The sequence below is a fragment of the Gadus macrocephalus genome, chromosome 14 (genome assembly GCF_031168955.1).
Source record: "Gadus macrocephalus chromosome 14, ASM3116895v1".
Lineage (NCBI taxonomy): Eukaryota > Metazoa > Chordata > Actinopteri > Gadiformes > Gadidae > Gadus > Gadus macrocephalus.
The window spans coordinates 2,368,982-2,385,441 of record NC_082395.1 but is presented as its reverse complement, the minus strand read 5'-3'; the positions used below and the strand labels follow the sequence as shown (position 1 = coordinate 2,385,441).

Here is a 16,460-nt window from a genome sequence, read left to right as displayed (position 1 = left end):
ATTTCCCGGTAAAGTCACCAGCCACCCCCTTCTCGAGAAATAGGTCTGAAGATCCTTCTCATTCGATCTATTTCTAAATAATACACAAACAAAACGACATTTTGTTCACATAATTGTATTTATAAAATAACATTTTCACCAAACAGCGCTTATTTTATTGGTCATAATCGAAAATTAAATCCCTGAGCATTGTTCTATATGACTACAAAAAATGGACTACGTTTGTTTCAAGTCTTTTGGAAAATACACAGTCAGAAAAAATACAATTAAATCATCTAACAAGCCCCTGATGAACCATGTCAAATGGGGTTCCTCAAACGTTGTGCGAACCATTATGTTGTACACAAGCATTTCTAGGAGAGATTGTTCTAGAAGATATGAATGAAAATTCTGTACTCCTTCGTTCCCGCATTCACGTTGTTATTTTTTCATTCATGGTAGACAGACTCTGGACACAATGAGCACTTCCATAGCTTCCTGGAAGCATTTCCTACACACACACACACACACACACACACACACACACACACACACACACACACACACACACACACACACACACACACACGCACACACACGCACAGTGCTATAGAGTAGTTTAAAAACATCAGTTAGATAGATAGAAGATGGAACAAATAAAGGATCAAGCTACCAAAAGCAGTTATTGCATCTATAAAATTAAGAGAATTTGCTTAGCACAGTTTAGCATAGTGAAGGCCATAGTTTGTCACAAAGGGATAGTAATGTATTACAACAGGGACAATGGCAATAACGAAAAGCTTGAATCAGCAGCAAACCTGAGATAAGGACTGAGATATTGTGGGGAATCAGTGCGCGTGTGTTTCTCTGTATCAATGTATGTTGTAGTGTGGCCATAGTCAGGAATCTGATTATACAAAAGTAGGAACCATCAATACCGCCTACATACCTATCCTGGGTTTATTGAATTGATAGATCGGTCTAGTATCCTAGAATTGGCCTTCAACAAACATCTGGCCTACTTCCTACTGTAGTCTGCTATCAGACCTGATAGCCAGATATCAGCGGGAGGAACACGTGACGTTATCACACGGTTCAAAGTGGCTCATCACATCCAGACCTAACCAGGTCCTTAACCAGGTCCTAGACTAGATCCTAGACCAGATCCTAAACCAGATCCTAAACCAGGTCCCAAACCAGGTCCTGAAACAGGACCTCAACCCCCTGTGGTCCCGTCCTCCTCCTCTCCCCGTCAGTGTCTACTCCTCCTCCTCCTCCTCTCCCCGTCGGTGTCTACTCCTCCTCCTCTCCCCGTCAGTGTCTACTCCTCCTCCTCCTCTCCCCGTCAGTGTCTACTCCTCCTCCTCCTCTCCCCGTCGCTGTCTACTCCTCCTCCTCCTCCTCTCCCTGTCAGTGTCTAGTCCTCCTCCTCTCCCCGTCAGTGTCTACTCCTCCTCCTCCTCTCCCCGTCGGTGTCTACTCCTCCTCCTCCTCCTCCTCCTCCTCCTCCTCCTCCTCCTCCTCTCCCCGTCGGTGTCTACTCCTCCTCCTCCTCCTCTCCCCATCGGTGTCTACTCCTCCTCCTCTCCTCGTCAGTGTCTACTCCTCCTCCTCTCCCCGTCAGTGTCTACTCCTCCTCCTCCTCTCCCCGTCAGTGTCTACTCCTCCTCCTCCTCCTCCTCCTCCTCCTCCTCTCCCCGTCAGTGTCTACTCCTCCTCCTCCTCCTCTCCCCGTCGGTGTCTACTCCTCCTCCTCTCCCCGTCAGTGTCTACTCCTCCTCCTCTCCCCGTCAGTGTCTACTCCTCCTCTCCCCGTCGGTGTCTACTCCTCCTCCTCCTCCTCTCCCCGTCAGTGTCTACTCCTCCTCCTCTCCCCGTCGGTGTCTACTCCTCCTCTTCTCCCCGTCGGTGTCTACTCCTCCTCCTCCTCCTCTCCCCGTCAGTGTCTACTCCTCCTCCTCTCCCCGTCGGTGTCTACTCCTCCTCCTCTCCCCGTCGTTGTCTACTCCTCCTCCTCCTCTCCCCGTCGCTGTCTACTCCTCCTCCTCTCCCCGTCAGTGTCTCCTCCTCCTCCTCTCCCCGTCAGTGTCTACTCCTCCTCCTCTCCCCGTCGGTGTCTACTCCTCCTCTTCTCCCCGTCGGTGTCTACTCGGCCTTGCGGCCCCGCTCCACGCTGAGTAGCTCCTCCCCCCCGACCCGGGGGGTCATGCGGATCACCAGCGAGCCGTCGGTGGTCTCGGAGACCGCGTCCTCGTCCCCGGGGGGCGGGGCCCGCGGGATGGGGGAGCGTCGGCGCATCGGAGAGGGAGGCGGGACGTCGCCCTGGAGGCAGAGGGGGAGAGAGAGGGGGAGAGGGAGCGAGGGAGAGGGGGAGAGGGAGAGGGAGAGGGAGCGAGGGGGAGGGGGAGAGGGAGAGGGAGAGGGAGCGAGGGGGAGGGGGAGAGGGAGAGGGAGAGGGAGCGAGGGAGAGAGGGAGAGAGGGAGAGGGGGAGAGGGGGAGAGAGGGAGAGAGGGAGAGAGGGAGAGAGGGAGAGGGGGAGAGGGGGAGAGAGGGAGAGAGGGAGAGAGGGAGAGGGGGAGAGTGGGAGAGAGGGAGAGAGGGAGAGATGGAGAGGGGGAGGGAGCGAGGGGGAGGGGGAGAGGGAGAGGGAGAGGGAGCGAGGGGGAGGGGGAGAGGGAGAGGGAGAGGGAGCGAGGGAGAGAGGGAGAGAGGGAGAGGGGGAGAGGGGGAGAGAGGGAGAGAGGGAGAGGGGGAGAGTGGGAGAGATGGAGAGGGGGAGAGAGGGAGAGAGGGAGAGAGGGAGAGGGGGAGAGGGGGAGAGGGGGAGAGGGGGAGAGAGGGAGAGAGGGAGAGGGGGAGAGAGGGAGAGAGGGAGAGGGGGAGAGAGGGAGAGAGGGAGAGAGGGAGAGGGGGAGGGAAAGAGGAGAGTTGGAGAGAGGAGAGGGGGAGAGGGAGAGAGGAGAAAGGGAGAGAGGTAGAGAGGAAGAGGGGAAGAGGGAGAGGGAGGGAGGAGAGGGGGAGGGAGAGAGGGGTTCAGTTGAGTCCTGTTGGCGGTCAGTCGACTACGGGGCTGGGAGGAAGGGGGGGAACGGGAGCTAATGCTGAAGCGTGAACAACAAGACATGGACCTTAGTAGGGAATACAAAACGTGCCGGGTCACACTAGGAAACTGTTCAAAGGAGACCTTATCCGAACCAATGACACCTTATTTTAGAAGACCATCTGACCAAACAAGGCTTTGGTTTTATTTCAATACAGTCATTCAGTAATAAAGGCATTTTCTATTTTGTGTAAGCTAATACAGAGAAGAAAAAAAACGTGAAAGAACTGGTTACCCATGCCATGAAAAGAACCAGCAGTTCATAATTTTTTTAAATGGTAAAAGTGTGAAAGTGTCTCACTTGTGAGACCCTTTCACAGAGGTGTAGTTGTAAGAGCACCTCAGGTGTCGCTCATACCGCTGATTATGGGACTGCACCTTTGATGTCGGCCTACCAAGGCGTGGGTGCCAGACTTGTCCTCCCTGGTTTAGTCTACTACCCGCGCCCTTGAGCAGACCCATAACTAGTGGTGTGAGCAATACCTGTGATTGTCCAATGACGACACTACTGTGAAAAAGGGTGTTTCGGAAAAATGACTCAGATTCATTGACCGTGTGAGACGGCAATGCCTCCAAGGTTGGATGTTTGGTGTTTCATTCTTTACACTTCCTAGCGACGTAGTGAGCACCTCTCTAGACATGCAGCTCTTCTTCATAAAAAAATATATTTAGGGGCATTTAGCAGATGCTTTTATCCATAGCAACTTACAATAAGTACATTTGTTAGAAGAAAGAGAAAATAAATCAATGATAAATGAAACCCATTCCCCATAAACAACAAAGACAGGTAGGATAAGGTGCTACACAATGCCAAGTACGATTTTTAAGGATGTACAACATATAATAAGTGCGTACAATATGTGCCAGGACGTGCAACATACAATAAGTACGTACATTAAGTGCCAGGACGTACAACATAGAATAAGTGCATACATTAAGTGCCAGGACGTGCAACATAGAATAAGTACGTACATTAAGTGCCAGGACGTGCAACATACAATAAGTACGTACATTAAGTGCCAGGACGTGCAACATACAATAAGTACGTACATTAAGTGTCAGGACGTGCAACATACAATAAGCACGTACATTAAGTGCCAGGACGTACAACACACAAAATGTTGTTCTTCAGAGTGACATAGCGAGTACCTCGGTAGCCATGTAGCTCTTCTTCAGCTTGGCGAAGGTTCCCTCAAGCCCCGCCTCCTCGGTGACCTGCAGCGCCGCCTTGAACAGCTCGGGGGTCGGCGGTCGCATCGTGATCACCTCCACCGTCCCCTTGTCCACCTTGGCGTCCGTCTTCTTGTCCTTGGTCAGCATCGTCCTGCACGGAGAGGGAGAAACACAAACAGTGTGCGTGTGAGTGTGTGTCAAGGGAGACACACACACACACACACACACACACACACACACACACACACACACACACACACACACAGGCACTGTGTGTGTGTTTGGGGGGGGGGGGGGCATGCAGCTGTGCGTGGAGGAAGGAAACTCGTGCGCCCACGGAAACACTCACCCAATTACACACACACATGCGCGCGCGCACACACACACACACACACACACACACACACACACACACACACACACACACACACACACACACACACACACACACACACACACACACAAAGCATTTCTAAAGGTTGTTCTTGGTATTGCTTTACTTCTTTTTTCTTTCTTTTAAAATATTTTCCTTTTATTCATAACCTCTTCGAACCCTTCCTTCTCTGGACAGAGTACGGGCACTCACACAGTCACGCACTCACGCACACGCAAACACACACACACACACACACACACACACACACACACACACACACACACACACACACACACACACACACACACACACACACACACACACACACACACACACACATTCCTGCAACTAACAAGCTAAATGCCAGCATGGTGTTCTGCTCAGAGGCTGCAGGGACACCAGGCCGGGCCACGGGACTGGGATTATCGTGGCTAATTACCCGCCTACTGGCCTGATACCACAATCAGCAGCTACTCCCGCCTCAATCACGAGCTTAAACGGCGTCTCCCCCTGAACCCAGGAAGAGCGCAGCGACCCGCTACAGAGTGAACAACAGCTTCCCAGGAGACAGGGAGACGTGCGGAACCCGAATCAACCGGCCCCTCCGCAAACCCCTTCACCAGACTTTAAACCAAAGCGCTATGTAGGGGTGGATGATGAATGGGTGAATGTGGTTGTGTGCGGTGCGAGCAATCCCAGCGTTTGTGTTTGTCGCCCTCTGGCGAGGCCTTGTGGTGTTGGTAGTAGCGGTGGTAGAAGTAGCAGCAAACAGCCACACAGGCAAGCCAACAAGCTAGCATCTTCCGACGCTGTGGATCAAGCACGGAGGCTCCGCCCTCACTTGGCCTTCTTCCTCAGCAGTTTCTGGGACTCAGGGTAGTGCACGAGGATCTCGGCCAGGTCCTTCTTATCCAGGATAAAGACGTTGACGAATCCGTGGGCTTTAACGTTGGCCGTGCGCCGGTTGCCTCCGCCTCCGGCCAGCAAGCTGAAAGTAAACAAAATACAATACCACGAGGCTGTGTCAGCTGTTATTGTATGTTGTGCGTCCTGGAACTTATCATAGACACTTATTGTATGTTGTACGTCCTTGCACTAGCGGCTTACCATAGCTGTCTCTATTGTATACAGGGAATGGGTTAACATAGTGATTGTTAGTGCTTGGCACTTGGTCCTATGAACATCCTTACTGTCCCGACAGCGATATATATCGTTGTTTCTCTTTCTTTCGACAAATGTACTTAGTGCAAGTGGCTTTGGATAAAAGCGTTTGCTTAATGCCTTAAATGTTAATGTAAATCAAAATAATGTTAGTGTTTCTGCCTGCACACACACACACACACACACACACACACACACACAGCGGGGTCGGTTCCCTCCATCGGTCTGCATGAATCCCGAAAAGACCCCGTCGCTGTTAATGTTGTGCCCACGCACTGGGTTCACACTAGGGCCGCTCGATTATGGGAAGATCATAATCACGATTATTTTGGTCAATATTGAAAACACGATTATTCAAACGACTATTTTTGAGTTTGAAAACGTGATGTATTTATTCAACGTGTCTCTCAAGAAAAAAATCTCTTTGTAACTGAGAACTTAAAAAAACCTTAAAAACATACACAAAATGGTCAAATAGAAAATGTTCAAATCTAAAGTAATTTACAGATATGTATCCAGCTGTCCTGCTTTTTCTATAAAACATTTAATAAAAAAAAAATATATATATATATATAGATTATATTAGTTTTCTGATCGTTTGACGCTAAAATCGAAATCGCAATCAATATTCGATTAATCGCGCAGCCCTAGTTCACACTACAGTTCATGGACTGGCCCGACCTCCTGAGCGACCCAGGGACTCTGACCTGATCTCCCCGAACACGGAGCCGGCTCGGATGGTGACGAAGACGATCTGCAGGTCCGGCCCCCCCACCACCTGGACCTCGCCCTGCTTGATGATGTACATCTCCCTGCCGATCTCGCCCTGCGACCACCAGGACACGAGTTGTTAGTCTCCTGCCCATGCACACGCGTGTGATACACGTGTTTGAATGCAAATGGACTGCATTTACATGGGGCAAGTTAGGGTGAGTTGCCTTGCTCAAGGACACTCAGCTAGTAGGTGCCGGGGATCGCTCCAGCAACCTTCTGGTTACCAGCCAACCCACTCTACCTCCTGAGCTACTGCTGTTTGTGTTGGTCACACTCATGCTTGTTGTACTCAGACAGACTGTCTGAGTACAGCACAAGCTGTGGCAGATGGTTCTTGTTGTGTTTTTATTTGGTACCTTTTTGCAGACAAAGTCTCCGGGGAGGTAGACAACAGACTTGAGTCTTGTCAGCATGTCAAAGACCATCTGTCTGTCGCATCCCTGAGGAGGGACGGATAGACAGAAGGAGACAAAGCATTAAGTTGAACAATTTACATTTACATTTACATTAAAGGCATTTAGCAACTTACAATTGGTACATTTTTCAGTAGAAGATAAACTATAAATTTGGTAGAGTAAGGATGTTCAAAGAAGCAAGTGCCAAACACTAACAGTTGTTAGAACCAAGTGGTTAGAACACACTTGGTTTTGGGTAGAACCAAGTGTGTATTGAGAAGGTAAAGGCAGTCGTATGACAGGATGACGTCATAACAATAGTTGTGTGTGTGTTTCGCAACGCCCTCTGACCTGGAACAAAGCTACTTTACTGACGATGGAGTAGTTGACGTCCACGGCCATGTCCAGCCTCATCTTATCAGGGAGCTGGATCAGCAACTCTTGTTCGTCTGGAGACAGACAGACAGACAGACAGACAGACAGACAGACAGACAGACAGACAGACAGACAGACAGACACATAGACAGACGACAGACAGACAGACAGACAGACAGACAGACAGACAGACAGACAGACAGACAGACAGACACATAGACAGGACAAACAGGATGGTCAAAACATTGTCACTTGTGTGTCACCTAAGCAGTGCATCTGTTTGAGTCTCCTAGCAACAGCATCCCTGACCGTGTGACTTACCCAGCATGCCCTGGATCTTCCAGGTGTAGTCGTACCAGGTCTTGATCCGGTTCTGGACGTCCCGGGGGATGTGGTAGGAGGTCATGTACTTGACGGTGCTGTCCATGCACGCTCGGTAGTAGTTCTCGCCCGCCGTGGCCGCCCCCACCACGTCTCTCATCTAGGACAACAGAAGGTTGGGACAAACCAGTCGGTAAGGAGTGGGGAGGTCGGCTTTAGACTGGCAGACCGAAAACAATACATGACCAGGCTTAGGATTTAGAAGCGGTCTGACCTGACCAATCATGATGGAGAAGGCAAAGACGCCCGTGAAATAGTTCAGGAGCTGGAAGACGATTTCGAAGACAGTGGTGGGGTCGGGCAGCCCTCCGATGGTGATCAAGGTCTTCACGGCGAAGTAGTAGCACCGGATATACCTACGCATCAGAGGAGGATACGCTTTATCTCGTGGGATAATCAAAACACTCCGTTTTATAGTCAATGACTGTTTCACTATTTCATACTTCATATCATAATTTCCATTCATTGTAATTTCAATTTCATAGTAAATGTATTGCAAGTACAAATCTCAAGGTAAGAATGCATCTGAGGGGGTCATAGATCCTTACGCGTTGCCTTTGCCGTTGTAGACCCATTTGGTCGACCCTAGTCCCTCATAGTCGGAACCCCAGTAGAAGAGACATGCGTTGATGTGCAGGGAGTACAGTAGGTAAGCCGTGGTGCGCATGACCCTGGAAGGAGGGAACATGGGTTCAAAACTGGTTATGTACAATGTACAAAGCTGCACAATGAACGGCATATTAATCAAAATCGACATTTTCCCTTCTGCAATTAGATGATTGAGAAAGGTTGAATTTAATTAAAAAGAAAGGAAACCATTAAATAAATCAGATTTTGGTCATATCAAATTAAAAAACGATTACCACTCAGCAATTGCTTTATTATTGTTTTATATGCAGTAGGGGCCACTTGATATTCATTGAATGGATCATTAAATGGAAAATCGATAATTCCCCATCAATTATTTCAATTTTTATTTTTGTCATTATAGTGCAGCCCTTTTACAAGGTGAGTAGGATATTGACCTAAACGCAGAAGATCGTGATGTTGGTTGTTTGGTTGTTTTGTTGGACTTCGTGTTTTGTTGGACTATTCCTTGGTGTCCTTACCTCCAGATGTAGGCCTTCTTCATCACTGCCTCCACGCGGTCGTTGAACTCGTTGAAGACCATGTACTGGAAGACAGAGCCAGTCCGGTCAGAGTTTGGCTATTTCATATTCACCGCTCTGTAGAGCCACCCTTCCACACGCTCCTCATGACGCAGGCGCACACACGCGCTCACCTTGAGCAGTCGGGGGAAGCGCAGAAGGGAGTTGACTCCAGTGAAGTAGTACAACACCTCCAGGGGAAACAGGCAGATCATGTCCATCTGGGAGACACAACGTTTCACTGCAGAGGTGTTCGGGAGGGGACGGATTCAACACATCTCTGCGGGTGTCTGACAACACTTACCTTGAATCTCTCTGTGGTCATGTAGTGGTCTCTCATGTCCTTTTTATCACACTGCAGGAGAAAGACCCAGATGAAAACCAAGGCGTTCAGTGATGTTTTTTCTTTTCTCAACTGTAATGCATGTCCTCTGCAATAAACTGATAAGAAGGCGTGCATGATCAGACCAAAGATAGAAGTCATCCTCCACTGACCACAATGTCTCCACCACGAACAAACTCCAGCCTGGTTTGGAAGACGACCATGTCGGTGATGTAGATGAGGTCGCAGGTGTAATCCATGAGGAGCCAGAGGTGCACGTTCTCAGGCGTCTGGTATGGGAAGGCCCAGCGTACAGGGATCAGCCACAGGTTCCAGTTCCACGCCATGACCACGCATAGCAGCCACATCACATACAGAAAGTCTGCAGAGCAAGAGACAGACAATCAGTTCACACAACGTACAATTTAGCCGGAGCAATCTTCTGCCTTCCAACTTTTTTCTGGGTTTCCGTTCGTTTATTTTCTTCTATAATCTTCTACTTTCCAACCAGGTTTTTGGGGAGCTATCCCTAGCCTCTAGCCTATGGGAATAGGTTTGGTTGTGATTGTGATTGTGACGGATGGCACTGAATGCAACGCGACAGGGATTAAGTCCAGTTGCGTTCCCTTCAAAGGCCAGCGCTCCACCTACCGGTGTACGGGTCGATGCTGGAGGGGAAGCGGTACTCAAAGACGACGCGGAGCCAGTCAGGCATGGGGGGCAGCTTGGGCAGCGCAGGAAGCTTGATGGGATACCCGAAGAAGTCATAGTATATCTCCAGCTCCTCCTTCTCCTCCTCCCCATCCCCGGCTCCCTCGGTGGGGGCGTCCTTCTTCACGTCCTCTGGGGGTGGAGGAGGAGGAGGAGGAGGTGGAGCGGCGACGGGCACTGAAGAGATCAGATCCCCTGGTTAGATGTTGTCTGATAAAACACATGTGTTGCTAACTAGCAGACCCTTTTATAATTGGTTTTAAGATACAGGTTTTACGACCTAACATCCAACTCCTCGGCCTCTTGCTGATTGTTGCCGACAGGTAGAATGTGGACTTTGGGGTCCAACAAACAACCAGGACTATTCCGCCCGAAAATCGTCAAAAGTTCAACTTCAAACATTTAGAAACAAAAAGCGATTTTATAAAAGTCGGAAAAGAAAAAGGAGGCAATCTAGCCAATGCCATTATCAGTGATCCTTATCACTGAAGTCTAGAGCAACAGTACTCACTGTCCTCTTCATCCGACTCGTCCGGATCCACCAGCCGCTCCCTGCGGAACTCCGTCCTGCCTTTGAAGAGCTGCACCAGCTCAGACAGCCGCTCGGTGACCATCACACTGGCCAGGCTGGCGGCGGACGCAGGTCGGCCCCTGGGGGTCAACACAGGGGGCTTCAATACAGAGTGCGGCCCTCGGTTTGGGCGTGTGCGTGTTGAGACAACGTCAACGCCCACTCACTCGTCCTCAGCCGTCAGGTGGGTCTTCTTGTCGACCGCTCCGTCTTGATAAGCGCCACTGGAAGAACACAACGTTTGATGCTTTGAAGACTTTTATAAGCTCATTGCTAAGCATTTGTATGCAAATCTTTCGTTCCTCTGTTATTATGCTTCTTAAAACAGAACTGACATTGGTATTGACGATGGTACAGGCGCCAGTAACTCAGGGGGTAGAGCGGGTCGACCAGAAGGTTGCTAGTTCGATCCCGGCTCCTCCTAGCCTAGAGTGTCACGTGTCCCTGAGCAACACCTCACCCTGACTGCTCCCGACGAGCTGGCTGTCGCCTTGCATAGTCGGATCCGTCGTCGGCGTGTGAATGTGTGCATGAATGGTTGCAAGTCGCTAAATGGAAAATCTGATGTAAAATGTTGATTGTGTGATTACACGGTGCATTTGAAGACTGACCTGAGCCTTGCCAGGATGGTCTCTTCATCCTCGACTACATCCTCCACTCTGAGCGTAGGAGGAGCACAGCCACCGGAGGTCTTCTGGAGACGCTCTGAAGAACACACCCAGAGATTGTCCAAAATCACCTCACTGAACTCAACCAACCCTTTCACTTAAAGGAGGATGAAACTGAGACTTGAAACGACTATCTCAAATGTATCGTTGGTGACAGGATGGCTGTGGTATTAATTCAGCAATTTCCTAAAGACGTTTTGAAGGGCAAATTGGACATCAAGCAAGATGGAGGTTAATCGACGGCTGAACGAGCGAGTGCGGCTCGGTTCATCCTGCTTTTGGCACAAACACCGACGTACGTCAACACGCCACAACGCAAGCACAGCATGGCAGGGCACAGCACAGCACATCGAGGTCACCTGAGACGGCGTGAGTTGGCCTTTCAGCATGATGCAGAGCTGCTCTGGTGAAGGTAATGAGGATCGATCTAAAGGGGCGGGCTGTGGATAGGCTAGGTTGATGCTAGCTGTTCCTAGCTTCGGGGTGGAGCGAGGGGGGATCTCTGTTTGGCGGACACTCGTATTATGGTTCTTTCTACGGATGCAGAAACAAAACAAACCGAACTAGTCCAGTTCTATCCGGATGTCTGGGGGTAGAGGACTAGGGTTATGGCTGCTGAGGGGGAGTCTGGGAGATGGAGTTAAGGCTGCGGAAGCGGTTCGCAATACTGCAGAAGCACCGCTGGGCGAGGTTGGAGACCCGGGACAGTGCCTCTGTGATGTTGGGAATCTCTTCGGGCAGGGGTGGTAAGGAGGGTAGGGTTGGTAGGGGAGGCAGGGGTGGCAGGGGGGGCAGGGGTGGCAGGGGGGGTAGGGAGGGGAAGGGGGGTAGGGAGGGGAAGGGGGGCAGGGAGGGGAAGGGGGGCAGGGACACGTTGGGGAGATCAAGGTTGTTGTCGTGCAGAAGCGTTCGGCAGCTTTCCAGGCACTCTGCGACGTAGGGGATCTGAAGCACGAAGCGCTTTACTGCAGCACAGCCGGTGGGCTCTGGGCAGAGATATGCACGGATGAATTATACATTTCTTTGAATGAGATGGGTATTTAAAGATTCATGGCGTCTGACCACACCTACCTATTTCAGCCACGACCTCGGAGACCTGAAACGAGAATATTGGCAGTTTCCATTAGCATTTTCTGAATGGCATCCATTGTACCATTTACATTCAGGGCATTTAGCAGACGCTTTTATCCAAAGAGACATACAATAAGCTAATTTGTCAGAAGAAAGAGAGACAATATATGTTGTCATGATTTTTATAGATGCATACGTCCGTATCATACGTTCCTCATGCGTTCCTAAACTATCGATCGTTCTCTTTAATCATCTTAATGTAGTAATCGATCAGTATCTGTAGCGCATTTCCTGCACCTGATCGACCGGTCCTGTGTCTGGTTGGGTGGTGTCGGGCTGGGTGGTGTCGGGCTGGGTGGTGACGGCGGGGGCGACCTGACTCATGCTGTCGCTCTTCTCTGACACCGTTTCCTTCTTCTTCACAGAGGGGGTGGGCGCTGGGGGGGCCACGCATGGGGCTTCGGTGGGGGGCGAGCACCTGGAGAGAGGGGGCCGAGGGGGACAGGAAGCTTGTCACAGGAGCAGTCTGGGATGACGACAAACCATTGAATTCTCCCCATTTTGTTTTAAGTGTTTCATATTAATAGCAATTCACACACAATTTAAAAGACTTTTTCAATAAATTCGCAAATAACCTATTAAAAAAAAATGTGTTCACCATTAGTATGTGATGATATAATTGGCTGTCATAGAGGCCAAATGAGCTTGTTATTCTGAATAGCGAGAACGGATTTGTGTAGCTCTTGTCAACCTTTGCAGCAAGGCCTACTAGAGTTTGACACTCAAACAATCAATGCCTTCGATTGATTGAGAGAGACGCAGCTGTTCTTTGTCTTGACACACAGCGCATATATATCAAATTCTAATCGAAAAAAAAGACAGAAACATGAAGGCCCGCATTTATGCCATTGATTAAATACTGATCACATCTGTCAACTAATGTGGAGTGGTTGACAGACTCAATCGATTCAAGAAGTATATACATTTCCACATAGCCTAACCCTAACCTAAAACCAGGCCAAAGGACAGTAGAGGCAGAAGTCTTGTTAAAAGTGCATATTGTGAAGCATAGCAACCAACTACAGAGAGCAAGGGGCAGGTCCATAAGGCTTTAAGGAGTTATATAATGCTGTTTTAAAGGCTAGTTAAAAACTAAGTACATAGAACAGTTGAGGAATCCCCTACTGATACATTTTGGCTTCTTATTTTACAGTTAATAAAGATAACCAACTTATATACTTATTATCTCATGTGCATAGACTAAAACTAATAGGTTTGACGGTGACACAATTTGTATGGAAATAAATTGGGGATTGTGGAATAGCAATCTGTGAATTTAAATGGAAAATTATAACTTTTTTTACATGATCTTATTTTTATGCGATGATATACAAATTAAAACACACACGCATACAATTTATATCAAGTCTGTTCCGACACACGAACCTTTAAGCGATAAAGTAAAACTGTATTTGTTTTGCGGTAATGAGGTCACCTGTCGCGGCTTGCGCTGTTTGCTTTGATCAATCTATCTGTTGCTGCGTCTCGTAAAACTTAAACGGTTGCTCTCCCCAACCGTTTATCAGTCTAATGTCTCAATATACGGTAATCTTAATAATGGTTATGAAGTTGAATCATATAGCGTGGTGTGAATGTTCCGGTTAACGGTTATGAATGACTGATGATAGATCTGTTCTACTGATCTTCAGGTGAACCGCGAGGTCACAAACACTTTTCGAAGTAAAGCCGACCACAAGATCTGGAGCCCCTGTGAGTAGCCTATTTCATTATCTATGAAGCCGACTTGATATGTTCAGGCCCGTCGCGAGAAGGCAATTAAGCAAACCAAGCAATTGCTTGGGGCTCCGAGCTGGCCTGGGGCAGCAAGACAACGACTGGTTATGAATAAAATACGACAACATCTGATCGGCGATCGGCATAGGCAACCTATTCCTAGGACGGCAAATGTTTGGAGGGCGCCCTCTGGTGTTGCCGTTAATTAATTAAATTATATGAAACAAGCGAAATAAAACATGTTTACCAAACATGTGCCCAAATGGAATGACAAGGGAGGGGACAGGCGATTAATTGATAGCGCGCATTGAAACTCTCACTGTAGTACGCACTCCCCCCCGCTCGAAAGTCTTGCTCGGGCCCCCAAATTCCTTGAAACGGCCCTGGATATGTTTAATAATGTTAGTTCTGGATTTAATTGGAGATGAACTGTTTTATATTGACTGTTTCCTTGTGGATATGGGTCTGTTATGTCTGATACCTTGGCAAAGTCAAGGTAACAGATTTTTTTTTTTTTTTTGATTTAGTATTTGAATCAAAATATTATGTCTTCTATTCCTCAGTTTATTGAAAATAATGTATGAAGCCTATGACCTATAATATTGGCTTATTGATTTGGATACCTGTTTGCATTGAAATGATTGCATTGAAGGAATTATGATAGTATTGGAAGACGCCCCAGTCAGACTCAGCAGAAACTCATGAATCAAACTTTAAATGGCCGTCATCATAAAATAGGGTAAAAGTGGGCGGTAAAATGGACTTGAATGTGAAAAATAAGTCGCTAATAAGCTATTCACATGGAAGTCAATTGAGGATTGTGGAAGAGCAATCTTTGAAGTTAAATGGGATAGAATATATCTGGCTTTTTACATGATTCTCATTTTCATTGGATGACGCACTAATTAAATCAGTTCCCCGCTTCGTGTTAAATGAGCTCACCTGCGGCGCTTCGCGAGTCGCGATGTTTGCGTTGATCCATATGCTGGTGAGTCTCGTTCAGTAAATCAATAATATTTTGGTCTCCCCAACCGTTATCAGTTTAATGTCTCCAATATACGGTAATCTTAATAATGGTTAAGACCTTGAACCATTAAGTGGTGGGAATCTTCCGGTTATCGGTTATGAGTGACTGATGATAGATATGTTCTTCTGTTCTCCAGGTGAACCGCGAGGTCACGAACACTTTTCGAAGTAAAACGGACCGCAAGATCTGGAGCAGTTGTGAGTAGGCCTAGTTTATTTTCTACGAGGCCGACTTGATATGTTTAATAATGTTAGTTATGTGATGATATAATTGGCTGTCATAGAGGCCAAATTAGCTTGTTATCGGTTATGAGTGACTGATGATAGATCTGTTCTTCTGTTCTCCAGGTGAACCGCGAGGTCACGAACACTTTTCGAAGTAAAACGGACCGCAAGATCTGGAGCAGTTGTGAGTAGTTTATTTTCTACGAGGCCGACTTGATATGTTTAATAATGTTAGTTCTGGATGTAATTGGAGGTGAACAGTGCTTCCTCGTCGATATTGGACTATTCTGGTGGTTGGAGTGGATGTGTTCATGTGTGTTGTTCGGCTGATTTTAGAGGTTCAGAGTCAATGCGTTGGTAAAGTCATGTATTTATTGAACCCCTAATGGTTAGATCAATGGTTGTTGTGGGATTTTTGTTCGAAAATAGAAAGAAAAAAAAAGTAGAAAATTTATTGGTTTCAATTTTTAATGAAATGTATAGGTTTAACTAGAATACATTTGAAGATTGAAGCCCACTGACTTCCATGGTAACAAAGTTAATGGAAAATATCAAAAGCTTAATAATATATAATTAATAATATTTTTGAGTAGGCAACTCTAGAAATGCGGGAGTAGATGGTTGCCAAAGAGGAACGAATAAATAGTTTAAATAAGCAACACTGTTGAGTCGTTCATTCGTACTCTGAAACTGATCAGCTCCTTGCACTGCTTCACAGGTCAAGAAGAATAACCGATTCTGTGAGTATCCCAATTGAACCATGAAGAAGAAACTGCGAACTGTAAGTCCAGATTTTTCCTTTTTCGGGTAGAATTTTGGCCTCCTGTTTGGTCTGATTGGTTAGGGTTAATGGGTGCAGATTGATAAAGTTAAAAGTAGTGCAGTATAGGTTCTAAGTGAATGGTGTATGACTAGTTACCTGAACCTTGCATCACTTTACGTGTGTGTTGTCTTACTGATCGGGGTCTGGTCTGAGCGATCAGAGATGCATGCTAGGGTACTGTGCTGTCTGAAGTCTACAGTTCTGTAGACGTGCCCCCTCAGGGGAAACCAAGTGTTTAAGAGGCCGTTGTAACGTTAGTTACGTGAGCGGGAATGTCCTTCAAGATGGTGACGGGACTCCCCTGAGGAGAAACGCATGGGGCAAGATGTGAAGGCTCCTCCTCTCAGCAACTAGAACACAACCTGGTGCCTGCCCCTGAGAACCAT

General features: G+C 47.9%; 1 protein-coding gene and 1 long non-coding RNA gene across 5 annotated transcripts in view; one reads left to right on the top strand and one right to left on the bottom strand.

Annotated features, from left to right (window-relative positions):
* Positions 1-99: 99 nt before the first annotated feature.
* cngb1a (cyclic nucleotide gated channel subunit beta 1a) overlaps positions 100-16,460 on the bottom strand; it is a 36,251-nt gene continuing 19,890 nt past the window's right edge. For 2 of the 3 annotated variants that reach the window (XM_060070620.1, XM_060070621.1), the window contains 19 exons: positions 12,504-12,684; positions 12,207-12,231; positions 11,079-11,172; positions 10,635-10,691; positions 10,408-10,547; positions 9,837-10,073; positions 9,359-9,567; positions 9,168-9,218; positions 8,998-9,084; positions 8,825-8,889; positions 8,264-8,386; positions 7,930-8,071; positions 7,656-7,815; positions 7,311-7,408; positions 6,921-7,004; positions 6,498-6,616; positions 5,471-5,617; positions 4,230-4,404; positions 100-2,301 (listed from right to left, as the gene is read on the bottom strand). In XM_060070620.1, the coding sequence (XP_059926603.1) occupies positions 2,125-2,301; positions 4,230-4,404; positions 5,471-5,617; positions 6,498-6,616; positions 6,921-7,004; positions 7,311-7,408; positions 7,656-7,815; positions 7,930-8,071; positions 8,264-8,386; positions 8,825-8,889; positions 8,998-9,084; positions 9,168-9,218; positions 9,359-9,567; positions 9,837-10,073; positions 10,408-10,547; positions 10,635-10,691; positions 11,079-11,172; positions 12,207-12,231; positions 12,504-12,684 (2,371 nt within the window). In that variant the 3' untranslated portion in view covers positions 100-2,124. Of the gene's footprint in view, positions 2,302-2,943; positions 3,082-4,229; positions 4,405-5,470; positions 5,618-6,497; positions 6,617-6,920; positions 7,005-7,310; positions 7,409-7,655; positions 7,816-7,929; positions 8,072-8,263; positions 8,387-8,824; positions 8,890-8,997; positions 9,085-9,167; positions 9,219-9,358; positions 9,568-9,836; positions 10,074-10,407; positions 10,548-10,634; positions 10,692-11,078; positions 11,173-12,206; positions 12,232-12,503; positions 12,685-16,460 lie in introns of those variants that run through there. The other variant, XM_060070622.1, reaches the window with a different exon arrangement.
* LOC132471529 (uncharacterized) lies at positions 14,763-16,162 on the top strand. Of its 2 annotated transcripts, XR_009528859.1 has the most exons (4): positions 14,763-15,061; positions 15,164-15,224; positions 15,375-15,435; positions 15,970-16,162. It is a non-coding gene; the product is annotated as an uncharacterized LOC132471529 (long non-coding RNA). The 2 variants fall into 2 exon arrangements; XR_009528858.1 differs by having other exon boundaries at positions 14,763-15,224.